Here is a 15,082-nt window from a genome sequence, read left to right as displayed (position 1 = left end):
TCGTCTAGCGAGGAACCACTGTATACTGCCTTCTCCTCCTCCTCTTGTTCCCAGGAGCCTCTTCTTTTTGAGGGATTTTCAACCTCAGACCTCGAAATAATGCTCAGCTAGTGGAACGTGATGGTGTAGGTGCGTATGTGCCAGGGCAGCCCTTTATTCTGCCTGTGGCAATAAGATACGAGGCCCGCCCTGCCTAGTATTACCTTGTGCATCTCAAGGTTCATAGCTGCGAGGACAAGCCCTCGCTCCTCCTCTTTCCTGTCCCTAATTCGGTACTATCATGGAACAGGATAGTACCCCACCTCCCTCCACCGCCGCCAGCATGTCTTTCGGACCTGTGACACAGCGGCCACCTTGAGGAACGCCCAGGTTCCTAAAGGAACGGCACGCCCTACACACTGATAAGGGGAACGGACGCGCTCAACGGAGTTCCCCGAGGGCTTTCGTTTTCCACCGACGAGGAAAAAAAGGGGGTGGGCTGGCCGTGTAAATACTCCGAGGAAGAAGAGGAGGAGGAGAGAAGGGCTGGCTGGGAAGGAAGGGCAGCTGCTGGCGGCTCGCTTCCAGGAAGCTAAGGGAGGCGAAGCGGTGGCTCCAGAAACAAACTAAGCGCCCCCCCTTCCTGGGGAGTAAGTTTCTACAGCAAGAGGGAAGCAGCGCGAAGCCCCATCCGCCATGGCGAGCTCCAAGCGGCAGAGAAGCGCCAAAAATGCCTCAGGTAGGCGCGAGAGAAGGCGGGGAGCGTGACCCCCGCGCTGAAACAAAAAAGAGACATTTTTGCGCCTTGGAGAAGCCGAACGGGGTTGAGGGCGATACGTTTGGAATAGGGAGGGAGGAGCCGGGGGTTGCCCTGTCCGTGACCGCCGCCTCTGTCCGGAGAAGGGCTGCCCCCGCCGCCCCTGCTTTTCTCTCGGGGAGAAATTGAGAAAAGGCGCCCTTTAAGCGCGGCTCGCCTGTTCAGGATAAGGATGGGACGGGTTATGCGAGGTTTTTTGCGGCTTGTCAGGGGAAAGGGAAGCGGGTGGGGGGGGAACGCCTCGTTCTGGGGGCAGGCTTGAGAAGCGTTCCCCTGGGCACGGACATAACGCTTGAGACTCCGTATTGCAGGACCCTGCAGCCCCCCTCCCTTCCCCGCCTTTATCGTGCTGGAGAGGTGTGCACCTACTGCAACACACTCACACCTTGGCAACCGGGCTCCTGCAGGCGAGCGGAATTGCAACGACTGTCGTCCGCAGCCGGTCTGCAGGGGGCCGGATTGGGAAAGTGGTTGAAGTGGGGAAAACAAGGGGGCTTCACGGAAGGGCGAGCGCGCTGCTTTTTTGCCCTTTAGCTAAAGAAGGCAACTCCGGGACAACGCTTCGCCTCGCCGCCGGTCCTTTGTTCGGCTCTGGGCTCCTCCCTTCGGCTAGCCGGCCCTGCCTTTGTCCTTCTTCTCCTTCCTGTGGCCGTTCGGCTCCGCCCCGTCTACTCGCTGCAACCCACGTGGCCGCCGCGTTGCAATGTTGTGCCCTTCCTGATAGCTGCTGGGCCTGTACCTTGTAACTCTTCGAAGGCGAAGAGCCGCGCCTTTTGCTAATGAAAAGCCGTGATTATGTGCCAGCGCTTGCAAAGCGGGCGCTCCGGGCTATAAATCACGTTTGATGGGGGAGGAGAGGGATCCGATCCGAAGAGCGCTTCTCTGCAAAGACTGCTTATTTGGGCGGAAACAAAAGCCAGCTATTAAGGAGCAATCCCTGCACCCAGCCTGTGATCCCTGTGAATAATACCAGAGCGGTAATCTCTGTTACAGCAGCAATTTTTTTTTTTTTTTTTTGCCCAAGGCACACAGGATAGGAGCAGCTGCGAGCAATAAAATTCACACAGCCACTGCAGTGCCGACATTAAAAAAAAAAACCACCTTTTTAAAAAAAGTTGACATGACGTTTGTGCGTGGGCTGTAATGAATAAGTAACCTCAATGTCACAAACTTATAATCGAGGAAGCCACTGTGTGTATGAAGTGCCTTTTTGATACTCACATTTATGCACACTGATACAACAATATCAGTGTGCATAAATGGATACAAACGGATCTAGATGAATTTCCCCAGTCCGTTGGGAATGCAATACCTCCTTAGCAACACAGCAGACATGTTCCATCTCTTTGAAACAACAACAGCCAACTCTGTTCATTTCAGTTGGACCCAGAGAAGGAGCAAGTTAGAAAGAGTGGGTTTTACTTAGGAGGTGTTGGACGTTTTGATCCAGCCCTCTTGATTAGATTGTATCGATTAAGTCCAGTGCATGCTTGTTTTCCACTTGTCCATACCTGTGGCAGTTAAAAGATAAACAATTCATATTCCATTTACACAGTCTGGCTACCAGAGATGAGCAGGAAATGGCAACTTTCATATCAAGATGCATAGTTCTGAAGCTCGGTCACATTGTATTCACCAAGGCTTTCATAGCCGGGATCTAATGGTTGTTGTGGGTTTTTCGGGCTCTTTGGCCGTGTTCTGAAGGTTGTTCTTCCTAACGTTTCGCCAGTCTCTGTGGCCGGCATCTTCAGAGGACAGCACTGTTCAGAGAGCACAGAGTGCTGTCCTCTGAAGATGCCGGCCACAGAGACTGGCGAAACGTTAGGAAGAACAACCTTCAGAACACAGCCAAAGAGCCCGAAAAACCCACAACAACCACTCAGTCACATTATTTGTGTGTAGCCATTAATAGAAATCCCTCCCCCACCAAAAAGGTTTTTAAGTTTAGTGTTTGGTATAGTAAAAGGGGATGATACATGAGAAACTGCCTATCCCTTTATAAAGCCATTTGGTCCTTGCACGTATCCAAAGAAGATACAACCTGCTGGTTTCATATGATCCTGAGGGCTGTTCCACATTCTTTCCAAGAAGAGTATTTAGTGTGATTGTACCCACCATCTGGATTACCCTTCCCTGATATTAGACATGTCCTGACAAGTGTATACATGCCCACTCAACTAGACAAATGAAATTCTGTTGAAAGAGTAAGCATTATATCCAGAGACTCAGAGCCACTACAACTATATTCAGATTTCTAGCAAGAAAATACTTTGATGTAACTGCTGTGTGTGTTTGGCAGTAAAGTATATATTACAAGGAGAGACACTAAATATTATTGTTTTCTAATGCAGGAGAAATTCACGTGGATAGCAAGAATGTGCTGCAGCATTTAAAAGGTAAAGTAACTGGTTGTTGTCCAAAATATAATCCAAGATCAACTTAATTGACAACAGAACAGGCAAACAAGGAGGAAGTGCAGGCTCTTGTAAGGCAGGGTATGGAGAATATGTACACAGAAGCAAACATCAAGGAATAGCTCTGATTTTTAGCTTTGTGGGACAGTTCCTCCCCTACCTCTCGTGACAAAGGATTAAATTGCTTGAACAGCCTCATCAAATGAACTAATTCACGGTAAATTGGTGAAACAGCTCTTGTTCAAATAATGTTTGCCTGTACATGCATTTAAAAAAGGCTGAGATGTCCCATTAGCTCTTATTTTCAGGGCAAGGTCACAAGTAAAGCAGAATGGTGCACGCACATAACTGCATCTAAAGATATGTGGCTGCTCACCTTTGAAACAAAGTTGTCAAAGTGAAAATGGAAACAGGAGATAGTTTACAAAACTGAGTAACTGTATTTCAAGACTTGACTAAGTAGCAGTAGAATTAAGAAAACAAAAACCCTGGAGTGCTGATTTTGTAATATATTAGGAGTTGGTGGGCAAGGGCGTATACTGTAGGAATAATGTTTGGAGCTGCAGTTCAGTATGAGTTCCACTGATGGTGTCTTCAAAACAGGTGTCGCCTTTTAAAAACAAATTGACAGTCATAGATTTTGAGGCAACCATTTCAGAAGCAGATTCCGGACTTTGGACTCAACTGTAAAACTGTTAATGTAAATTTATCTTAGATGAAAATATTTTAATGAAAATGTTGACTGCATGTTTTTTGAAACCTTGTTTGTAAATGAACTGTATGCTGTACTTTAATGCAATTTAAAATGTATGTTTTAAATTATCTTCAAATTATAGATGGGCAGCAAAACATCACAGAAACAGATGCCATGGACGAAAGGTAAAGTTCTTTGTTGTGACACAATAGCTGACAACAGAAGGCAGTGGAAAGAGGGAAATATCTTTGTAATATGTTCTGTGTGGGGCTGCCAATGAAAACTGTCACAAAACTTCAGCGGGTCCAAAATACAGCAGCCAGATGGCTGACTGGGGCTGGTCACAGGAATCACATAAACCCCTGTGTTACAGCAGCTTCACTGACTGCTGACCTGTTTCCAGGCGCAATTCAAAGTGTTGGTTTTAACCTATAAAGCCCTAAATGGCCTGGGTCCAAGCTATCTCAAAGACAGTATCTCCCTTTATGAGCCAGCTCGGGTGTTAAGATCATCAGGAGAGGCCTTTCTCTTGGTCCCACCAAGGTGCATCTGATGGGAACATGGGAGAGGGCATTCTCTGTTGCTGCTCCCAGACTCTGGAACTCCCTGCCACAGGAAGTCAGACTGGCCCCATCTTTGCAGTTCTTCCACAAGTAGACAAACGTTCCTTCAGTAACTAGCAACCTGTTGTGTGAGTTTTAGGTGGATTGTTATGCATTATTACTGCTTTAACTGAATTTTTAGTACTACTTGTGTTTTCCATTTCTCAGAGTGGCATTTTTAAAAATATTTGTATATTTATTGTTCTTAGCTTTAATATTACCTCTTAATGATGTAAGATGCCTCTTTATACTCATCCTTCTTAGCTTTAAATATTGTCTTTTAATGATGTTAACCACTGTTGTATTGTTTTCAACTTTAAATATTTTATTTCAATGTTGTAAGCCGCCTTGGGTCCTTTTCAAGGAAAAAGGCAGGGTAAAAATATTTTAAATAAATAAATGAGAAGAGGCAAATTCCCATATCTCATGCTTATTGCTATAACAGCCACATGCCAGTCTTGTGAGATACAGCTCCAGTTAGAGATGGGGGTATTCGTATACGAATATCCCTGCACAGGTGGCATTAATGAGGGTCCAGCCCCATGGGGGCTGAGAGTCCACTCATTGATCCATTGCAGACGCGGACAGCACGATTCTACAAATGGTGCCACAGCGCGCAATCTGCTCGCCACTCTTCAGCCTTGCAGCAAGGATTGTCCTTCCACCTCCTGCCAGGAGTAGTGAGCGGATTGCACACTGCAGAGCCATTTGTAGAATGGCGCAGTCCACATCTGTGGCGGAGCAGTGAGTGGACCATTGGGCCCCATGGGGCTGGACCCTCGTTAATGCCACCCCCATCTCTGCTCACAATACAAAAGTAAAAGTTGTAAGAGTGATCAGAACTGTGTCTGGTTGCAGAATTACAGTTTTCTATCAGTATAGATTTTCTCCATTGGACTAGTTAATTCAGTCTAATACAGAAATACTATTTGGCTCAAAATTTTCATTTCTTAAAAACATACAACTCCACCCCATACAGCTCCAAATTTAAGACTTTTGTTTTAAGACAAAAGTCTTAAACTGGAACTTATTCTTCTCGTCACATGAGTTAAATAGTACATAGACAGCAATAGTAAATTAATAGCTTGCACAGTCTGCACATTAATAGATTGAAATAATAGAACTTCAAACATTCTTTAAAAATCAACTGAAATTAGCTCCTGCTTCTTAGACTGCTAGTAATAAGCCTTAGGTATATTGGTCAAGATGAAACATATTAGCTGATATCTTGTTGCTTAGCATAGTAAGTTGCACTGACTAGAGTGAGCCATTGAATCAATGGAGATTTGATGAGTCAACTGCTCTGTAAATTTCATTGATTCAAATGGGCCTACTTTAGTTGCAACTTACTATTCATGAAGGAGTTGACTCACCAAATCTGTACTGATTCAGTGTGCCTACTCAAGTGCAGCTTACTGTGCTAAGCAACAGGATTTCAGTCATTGTGTCAAACACAGCAAGGAAACTCTGCATCCGGTAGAATTTCTGGTCTCTTTCTTTGACTTGTAAACACACCAGTTAAATTATAAACTTGTTTTTGAAACTCCACTGTGTTTCAAAAGCAGCTTCATATATAAGTTTGGAAACTGCTGTTTTAGAAACATGGCCATCTAAAGTCTCTTTGGGCATGAACAGCTAGCTTAGTGGTTAAATATTTTGAGTCGTAGCCACCAACTTGTATGAGCACATTCAACAGCTTTATGTGTGAATGAAAGAAAAAGAGAAAGAGACTGTATTAATTTGTATGTTCTGTATTTGTAGAATCAAACAGCTCTTTGACCCAGCATCAGAATACAAAATGAACCATAAGAGAAGAGGACTTGCTCTCATCTTCAATCATGAGCGTTTTTATTGGCATCTAATGTTGCCAGAGAGACGTGGCACCCTTGCTGACAGAGAAAATCTGAAACGCAGGTGAAATGACCTCAGTTTTGTTTGCTAAAATTATTACTTTTTTACTAGTAAGAGAAGGAAATCAGTTCAGTTTCATGTTACTCATAAAACAAGAAAGGCCTGGAGTAAGCTTTGAAAAAACAAAAACAAATTGTGAAGTCCCCATTCAAATGTTATCTCAGTTCTGAACTTGATGATTTGCCTCACATAAGCTTGTTTTCACTGAGGTCTTCTATGATTTGTTCACTGAATAAATCAACCTCTGTACAGGCTACCCAAACAGTCTCATCTCCACAAAACCCATTTCTTGCTTCTTTTCCTGTTATTTCTATTGTGGTTTTCATGTATCTACAAGGGAAGAAACTGGTCAGTTGTTAGTGTCCCACTCATTTCTAAAGCTGAATATTTAGAGAGATTAATCAAAGTGGTAACATTTGTAGGATACCCTAAATAGGATGCTAGAATGAAATACTGTTCTGTTTGTAACAGCTTGTCAGGGCTTGGATTTGAAGTAAAATGCTTTGATGATCTGAAAGCAGAAGATGTGTTGCAGAACATTTACAATGGTAAGTGGCTCTACTGTATATGCTTAAATATTTTCAGCTATAATTGTGCCACAGCTTTGCTACCAAACATTTGGCATTCTTGATAAATTCTTCCAGAATATGGGAGGAGATTCTTTTTTGCCATCAGAAGATTTGCTCGACATCCTTGCTGAAGCTGAACCAGTGTAAAAACAGAATTGACAAGTTTATTGCTGAAAACATTTTCTGTATTTATTAAATGCTACTGTTGATTACTTATTCTCAAGAGCTTTAGTGAATATCATGGAACCTGATCTGAAATGCAGCTCCAGCTAGAATGCTGCTAGTTAGGTTTAGAAAAATTGTGAAGGATAGATGATAGCTCTTGCATTTAAGGTTTACTTGATTCTAGGATTTGATGTCTGTGCAAGCTTATCAGGCAATAAACAAAACAAACCAAAAGCAAAAACTAATAAAGAAAAAAATAAGGAAGATAAAAAACATTGTTGCACCATAAAGACTAACTGCTATCGTTTAATGTGAGCTTTTGTGGACAAGTCCACTTCCTCCAACATAAGAACAAGACTGCATGGCAAATATTTATAGATTTATATATGGCCGAAAAATAAAGAGATGGTGGTTGAATGTATTCGCGAAGGCTTTCACGGCCGGGATCTAATGGTTGTTGTGGGTTTTTCAGGCTTCTTGGCCGTGTTCTGAAGGTGGTTTTTCCTAATGTTTCGCCAGTCTCTGTGGCCAGCATCTTCAGAGGACAGCAAACTGTGCTCTGGTGTAGTTTGGCTAGGGCGTGGAGTATTTATGGCTGTGAGTTGGGATGATTAGTGTGTATTGTTGTGGGTGTATTGTTTTCTGTGGATGGGTGATTAGTGTGTTTTGTTGTGGGTGTATTGTTGTGATAAGGAGATTATCTGTCACTGTGGTTGATGGTGGTGATCCCCTTGACCTTGTTGGTTGGGTATCCATCCAACATTCAGTTTTGGCCTGGAAGGCACCTAGCATCTTGACTGTTTCTGTGGCAAAACCCCAGGTACTTGGGTTGCTGGAAAATACAGTTGTCTTAAGCCATCAAATCCTTAGTACTAATTTTTAGATTATCTGGAAATGAGAGGTCCCTGAGGTCCTGATTTGCAGACAAGGAAAGAACAGTCGTTGTGGTGGCACTGTGGTTGCCAAATAACCAATTCAAAGAAGATCGCTTAATGGCTTCATTGTGATGTGTTCAGCCTATGGTAAATATGGTTTTATAGAGCCTGGTCTCTTAAACAATTTGTGATTTTAAATATGGGTTGGTATTTACTGTCTGTTGTGACAATATATTTGTGCTGAGAAGGACAAGAGTTTAAAATGTTTTTACACTATTGATTTGGTGTAATTTTGTACTTTGTTTTTCTATCTTACTTTCTGGGTGGCTTGCATGGATTACTGGTCAAGCTATAGAATAATTGTGTGCCATGATTTTGACTTACAGTGGCCCTTTACCAGGGTTCTCCTAGGTAGTGAGTACTCAGAAGTGGTTTACCATTCCCTTCTTCTGGGGGCGCCCTGGAATTGTGCAGCTTGCCCTTGACGACACAGGCAGGCTGTTTTCCCAACCTCTAGCCCCACAGCCAGATACCAAAGCCACTAAGCTGTATAGCCAGCTAGGCTATATAAATACAGTTAAATAAACAAACAAGCATCTCAGACGGTAAGGGAGGAGGATAGGCTTTTCTGAAAGGGTCTTGAGCAAGCTGCTCATATTGTCATTAGAGTGGGTAAATAAGAGGAAGAGGGGGCAGCAAGGCAGGGGGTATATGGGTCCCTGCAATGAGGGGTCATGGGAAGGTGTTTGTGATAGTGCATTGGGGTCACAGGGAGCAAAATGGGGTTCAGATCTTTGAACCAAAATTTATTTCAGGATAGGATAAAATAACTTTGGCCAGTCAGCCCAGTCCCAAGGCTAGCCAACATAAGTTAATACATCTTTGCTCTACCTGCCACTGATATCAGAGTGACTTACTAATTTTCATTGAAGTACAATTTTGTTGCCTTGGCAGTGTCCACAGCCCAACATGATGATGCAGATTGCTTTGTATGTGTTTTCCTAAGCCATGGAGAAGATGACCATGTTTATGCCTATGATGCCAAAATTGAGATACAAACATTGACCAACATGTTTCGAGGAGACAAATGCCCAAGTCTTGTAGGGAAGCCAAAAATATTTATAATTCAGGTGAGAAATGGTACTCTTGGATTCCTGTATTTTGACTGAGATGAAAACCAGATTTATTGAGAGAGAGAAAGAGAGAGAATCATTGAGAGCAATAGGTTTAATTGAAAAAATGAGCAAGCAAAACAGAAATCATCATAATTTGTTTTGGTAACATGGAGACTGGCGAGAATTTTATCAGCTATACTGATCAGAGTAATTTAATGCTTGTTCACGTAGGCATTTTTGTCCCATTGTTTAGTGTCTTGCCGGGACAGACTGATTTGCTCTGTTTTTCTGGCCACACAGTGTAATCACTGGAGCAGACCAATTTGCCCTCAGAGCACCCCAATCTGTACCTTTTTGAGCCCCTCTCCAGTGTTTTTACTTTTTTGTGGCGGTTTTGTGCTTTTGTTTTGTGCACATTCCCAGCATGTGTAATCACTGGAAATGGACTAAAACTGAGCCTCCAGCTGTTATATCTGCCAAGGCTCCTTCCAGTTTCAATTTCCAATACTGTATCATGAAGTGGCTTAATAAGTGAGCCACTTCAGGATATTGACAGATTGAACACTTCTCATGCTCCTCTTCAGAGAGGCAAGGGAAATGAAGTTATTATTTAGTTTTTGTTTTGTTTTTACTCCGCAAACCATCATTGTGCTGAGTTGCTTGAATTATTATTATTTTTTAAAGAAATATTTGCTTTTATGTGAAATGCCGATTCAGACTGTGGCTATGGGGAGTTTCTTGATTGGCACTATACACAAAGATTGTATTTAAAGAAAATTTAATCTAAGTGATCCGGTGCATCGGTGATGATCTAGCAGAGGCAAAAATAATTTCACTTCCCCTGCCCCTCCTCTGAGGGTTCATAGTAGAAGTGCAGTTGATAGTAGAAGGAACTGGAGGGTCACCCGAGACCGATATGCCATTCGGACATGAGGATGGCACCAAATGGCATATGGTTCCTTCTCCCTACCTCAAGAAACCCTAATTAGACTGCACTAGCCTGCACCAAAAAAGGGCCAGTGTGGTCCCCATCCAAAATTGGCAAATTAAGTAGCAAATTAAGAAATTAGCTTAACCATTTACTGTTGCTTGCCTAATGTTAAGCTGTAAGTTTGCCTATGACATTTTTGCTGACTGGGTTACAGTGGCACAAGTATGTAATAGGATTCTGGCCAGTGTGTCTTCAAGTTTTATATTTTCTCATATGTCATAGAGCCAACTTGGATTGTGTTTTAAGACTTGCCTTATTCATCAGAGCATCTGCTTGATATGAAATGTAAAAGCTACCCTCTTTTTGGAAATAAACCCAAAGTAAAGAAACTTTCCCATGTTTATTGGCTTTTTGCATTAAGATATGCCACTAAAAAATAAAACAGTAACAAATAAAAGGCAATCCACTCTAGTAAGAGGTACATCAACGAACAGAGAATTTTACCAGATCTGCTTGTTTTAGAGTTGTGTTCAACTCAGTTACTTGATTTCCAACACTTGTTTTTCCTGGTACTAGGCATGCAGAGGAGATAAGCACGATGACCCTGTCCTAGCTCGTGATACTGTGGATAGCAGAGAAGAATCCAGTATCAATGAAACCACAGTAGATGCAGCTGCAGTATATACCTTACCTGCTGGGGCAGACTTCCTCATGTGTTATTCTGTAGCAGAAGGTAAAATGTTTTATATTTTTATTGACCTTTAATGATTAATTGAAAGAAGCATTTACCTTACCCACAACGTGGGAGACTACAGATATGAGCGTGGCATCACAGGTGCTACAGCAGTCCTTTCTTGTGTCCCTGAACCAGCCTGGTCCATTCATTGGGCTCCTCACAGCACACAGGCCCGACTCTGGTGACTTTGTGCCACTCACAGAAGTAGTCCTGCAGATGCTTCCCTGACTCTCCCCGCAGCTGACCGCTCAGCAGCTGAGCGGGAGACTCGTTTTCCCACCTCCTCCCATGTCTAAGAGGCAGTTTAAAGAAATGTGGTTTTTTTGTATTCTTATATTGCTTTGATGTACAGAAATGCATATTATATTTCTTATATCAGTATGCATAAATACAGCTTTTAATTCTTCAGTGGTTTGCAGTGTTAAGACTTGGCAGATTATGTATGAAGACTTACATGGGCCAAAGCTGAAGAAAGTTGGTGCTTTGATTCCTTTACCAGAGATACTGACACCTTCTTTTTGAAATAATCAAGAAATAGCTTGGGGAAAAACAAGGTTTCCAGTTGTTCTCCCCCTATCCAATCCTGTTGGTTTCTAGTGGTCTCCATTTCTTGGTACTGGTCTGCTGCAGTGTGTATTTGTTAAATGTAATAATGTAAGTAGTTATTTTAGTAGTTGTTCTTAGTAATTCATGCTCTGGGGAATAAATCTTTCAGTTGTCCTAAATCAGTAACTTAGACTTGTTATCATCAATGTTGCTTATGGCATGTTAAAAATACTGACTGCAGATTGAACATTAAGGATTACCTTCTACTTCTTTCTCTCCCAACAGGGTACTATTCTCATCGTGAAACTGTGAATGGTTCTTGGTACATTCAAGACCTGTGTGAGATGATAAGGCGATATGGCTCTTCTTTGGAGTTCATAGAGTTACTGACACTTGTTAACAGGAAGGTATCTCACCGCAAAGTGGATGTGTGCAAAGATATTCATGCACTCGGGAAAAAACAGATTCCTTGCTTTGCATCAATGTTAACTAAGAAGTTGCATTTCCGCCCCAAATCTTAAATAGTGTAGGGTGTGGCAATTAAGACATCAATCTTGTTTATTCGTTTTGTCGGTTTTTGCTGTAGGAGACATATTAAGTCAAATATACAACTTGCTTGAATTATGGATTTAGGACTAAATGTAGTGTTAGCTCCAACTACAGTAGTGTGAGTAAAAAAAAAGGGATTTGTCAGCCACAAGTAGCATAAATTTGATGTCATTTTAGGCGGTGACTAACATTGGATTTTGTTCTTAGGCTGCAGTTTTATATGCACTTACTTGGAAGTAAGCCCTATTGAATTTATTTGGGTTTACTTGAGTGGACACGTTGAAGTATGCTAGGAAGTGTTCAGTTAATTGTTTTTAGTTTGCTTGCCTCACCGTAGATTTTTAGTCAACTTAGCTTATTTCTAAAGTACAAATGTTCATGGCAGGCCCATGCAGTATAATTAGAAGTAGCAGAGAGGCTTTTTAAAAATGCTGTCAAGTACTGAAAAGAACTTTTGAAATCTGAAACAATTTTCTCAAAATGCAAATAGAAATCCAAAATAAACTTTTATATTGACAAAACTTCCATGAAATTTAACATTTAAGTACTTGATACACTGCATCTAAAAGGAAATGAACATTAAGATGGACTCAGGGAAGTTTAGAAAATCAAGTCAAATAAAGGAACCATTGACCAATTTTTTTTTACTATATTAAAGGTTCCACTAAGCTACTATTTGTATCCCATTTTGTAATTGAGATTTTGTACTTTTAGGAGTTTTCAGTAGTTTGTCTTTTACATACTAGAACTAAGTGGGTGACTATTTCCTTAATCTGCTGTATGGTACAGACTTCACCCCTTATTTAACCATTGCTAACTGCCTTCTCAGTACAGTCACAGATTCATCACTGACATTCTTATGACTGGATAGAGCAAGCATAATAGCACCAGCCATCATAGGAGCTAACTTGACCTAACTCAGGCAGTATCCAATGGTGTTTTCGTAGATGTCTGAGACATACACTACAGTATTCTGGCTTTCTTTATGCCTCTAGTTTCCCTGGACTTAACTGCTGGCCTAATGCTCAAGAAGATTATTCCATTACATACTTGTTGTCCTGTGGAGTTCACTGTTTTAAATTAAGATACTGCTGGACATTTTGTTTGTGGTATGTTATAAATCATCACTGTCTATGGAAAAGTTTATGTATGCGTAGATAATTGGATTATTATGAGAGACATTTTGCTTAAGACAAAGATGACCCATAGCCAAAACTGTAATACATTTTTTTATTTATCTTATTGTGAAGATACTTTCCAATCAAGGAGATCCCGGAGTAAAACAAAACAAAACAAAAATCAGTTTTTGTCTCCTTCTTGATGAAAAATAGGGTGGAAATCCACAATAAGACACTATTTGTTCTTTCTATTTTGAACAGGTTGCTCTCAAAATATAGACCTTTTTTTTTTGTAAAACAAACACGCAAACGAAAAATCCTAATTATCAGAAAAAGTTTTAAGTCCAATATATATTGCAGGAGTTTTTCCTACTACCAGTTATAAAAAAGACTCTGTCCAAAATATCCAGTTTCTAATTGAGAAAGCTCAAGGGCTAATACAGCTAAAAGTGCATGAAAAATTAATGTTTTTCATTTATTTCTTCCATTGGAAGGCGCAATTTTAAGGGGTTCTTCAGTCGTTTTAAGGATTCTTCCACCTATTGGTGTGAGAAAAGAATAAAAATTGGTAAGCATCTGCTGTTCAAATTCTTGTGCTCTTCCTTTGCCAAGCTTCTGGTGGTGGGCACTCTGAACTTGGAACACACAGCAAGTGTCGAATTCTCACCCTTGTGTTGAGAGTCCTCATGACCCCCTAACACAAGGCAAGACATTTTTAAAGAGAAACTCAGCCTGTGTGAAGGTAATCAGTCCTTGCCCTTCTGGATTATCCCTGCACTTCCATCCAGAAATTATTTCCCCACTCCCCAAGGCCTTTGAAATAACCCTGACACAGTAAAGAACTGACAGGAATAATCTTGAGTGGAGGTAGATTAAAGATGTATTTTCAGATTAGTTTTGAAAAGGTAAGTGGAAACAACAACAGGAAGTAAAAGATCATAAAAACCATGGTTCTCAGCATTTCAAAATTTTCTTCCCATTATTCAATCTTCAAAGAACCTGGGTCCCACTGTGACAAAAAACCAAAAGCCCACTTTTCCTCAAGAAAAATGGTTTCAGGCAGCTAGTTATTATATTATTCATCATAAACTGATAGGCAAAATGAAATGTCTGATTAAGGAGAAAAACCCTGCAGTGTCTATTGTTATTACTAGCTGGCCAAAAGGTGACAGATGGATAATGCATGACCAGTTGAGTTAATAAGAGATGATATGTGGTACCTGCAGGAGGATATGGAGATCAAGGGGAGAGCAGGTTCTTGGTAATTATTATAAAACTCTGTATCCCACCAAGACTATTTCTATGTCTCAGGGGTGTGGTAAATGTAAATGTAGCTATCCTACAGCACAGTGGCACTGAATAATCACTTGTTTTGGAACTGTGTTCAGCTAGCTACAACAGAATTCTGGCATTCACATTGCAAGCAAATGCTCCAATATGGCACACATTCTAGACAACAATGATAGTAGCCACTGGCAAGCAGGACCATCTTTGGGTGCAACTTAGACTGAACCCTTTTTGAGGGTGGTTGACAATTCCTCGCCAATTTGCAGGGATGGTAGTGGTAAAAGCAGGCTGCTCCTTATGATTTGGTCCTTTAATGGTGAATGCAAGCTATAATTGTAGAGTAGTACTCAAGCCAGTAATTCTCAGTAGTCTAGGAAGGTTTGAGTGGGAACTGGAATGGTAGGGCCAACAATATTAATTTTTGTTTAAAATCCTACTAAAGTGGTTGCCATTAGCTTCTGCAGATGGTAAGGCAAATAAGGTTTGTTTATTTTGGAGCTGGAGTGTTTCCCATTTCTCATCCCCTTGACACTAATCACAGCTGCTGTGGCAGATGGAAAGGGAAGATGGGCCCATTATTGCAACATAAGACAATTTATTCTGTTCCCTTCAAGAGTCTGTCATTATGCATTTTGAAATTCAGCTTTTAAAACACAGCCTATATATATTCAGCAGGACATAGCTGTTTTCTATGCATTACATTTTCTTAGGGAAGGGAAGGAATGATGTTGGTAAATCAAAAGCACAAAACGTGTAAGACAACATCTGAAATGG

The 15,082-nt window shown here is 41.3% G+C and overlaps 2 protein-coding genes across 3 annotated transcripts in view; one reads left to right on the top strand and one right to left on the bottom strand.

Annotated features, from left to right (window-relative positions):
* The first annotated feature begins 488 nt into the window (after positions 1 to 488).
* Positions 489 to 13,202, top strand: CASP6 (caspase 6). The gene is made up of 8 exons (XM_020808843.3): positions 489 to 718; positions 3,148 to 3,192; positions 4,047 to 4,089; positions 6,268 to 6,420; positions 6,889 to 6,965; positions 8,981 to 9,156; positions 10,649 to 10,805; positions 11,640 to 13,202. The coding sequence occupies exons 1-8, from the start codon at positions 676 to 678 to the stop codon at positions 11,873 to 11,875; spliced, it is 930 nt and encodes a 309-aa protein (XP_020664502.2). The 5' UTR covers positions 489 to 675; the 3' UTR covers positions 11,876 to 13,202.
* Positions 13,120 to 15,082, bottom strand: part of MCUB (mitochondrial calcium uniporter dominant negative subunit beta) — a 68,164-nt gene continuing 66,201 nt past the window's right edge. For both annotated transcript variants that reach the window (XM_020808841.3, XM_073001820.2), the window contains exon 8: positions 13,120 to 13,560. In XM_020808841.3, coding sequence (XP_020664500.3) covers positions 13,483 to 13,560 — 78 coding nt within the window. In that variant the 3' untranslated portion in view covers positions 13,120 to 13,482. The remainder of the gene's footprint in view (positions 13,561 to 15,082) is intronic.

The sequence above is a fragment of the Pogona vitticeps genome, chromosome 5 (genome assembly GCF_051106095.1).
Source record: "Pogona vitticeps strain Pit_001003342236 chromosome 5, PviZW2.1, whole genome shotgun sequence".
NCBI classification, from domain to species: domain Eukaryota; kingdom Metazoa; phylum Chordata; class Lepidosauria; order Squamata; family Agamidae; genus Pogona; species Pogona vitticeps.
Note: the sequence above shows the minus strand (reverse complement) of the source record. Positions and strands in the feature narration are given on the sequence as shown.

Bases quoted from the DNA above. Each gene is read 5' to 3' on its own strand.
- CASP6 (XM_020808843.3), top strand. From the start codon at position 676: ATGGCGAGCTCCAAGCGGCAGAGAAGCGCCAAAAATGCCTCAG. The intron at 6,966-8,980 runs GTAAGTGGCTCT...TTGCCTTGGCAG, and splicing joins GTTGCAGAACATTTACAATG to TGTCCACAGCCCAACATGAT. The intron at 10,806-11,639 runs GTAAAATGTTTT...CTCTCCCAACAG, and splicing joins GTGTTATTCTGTAGCAGAAG to GGTACTATTCTCATCGTGAA.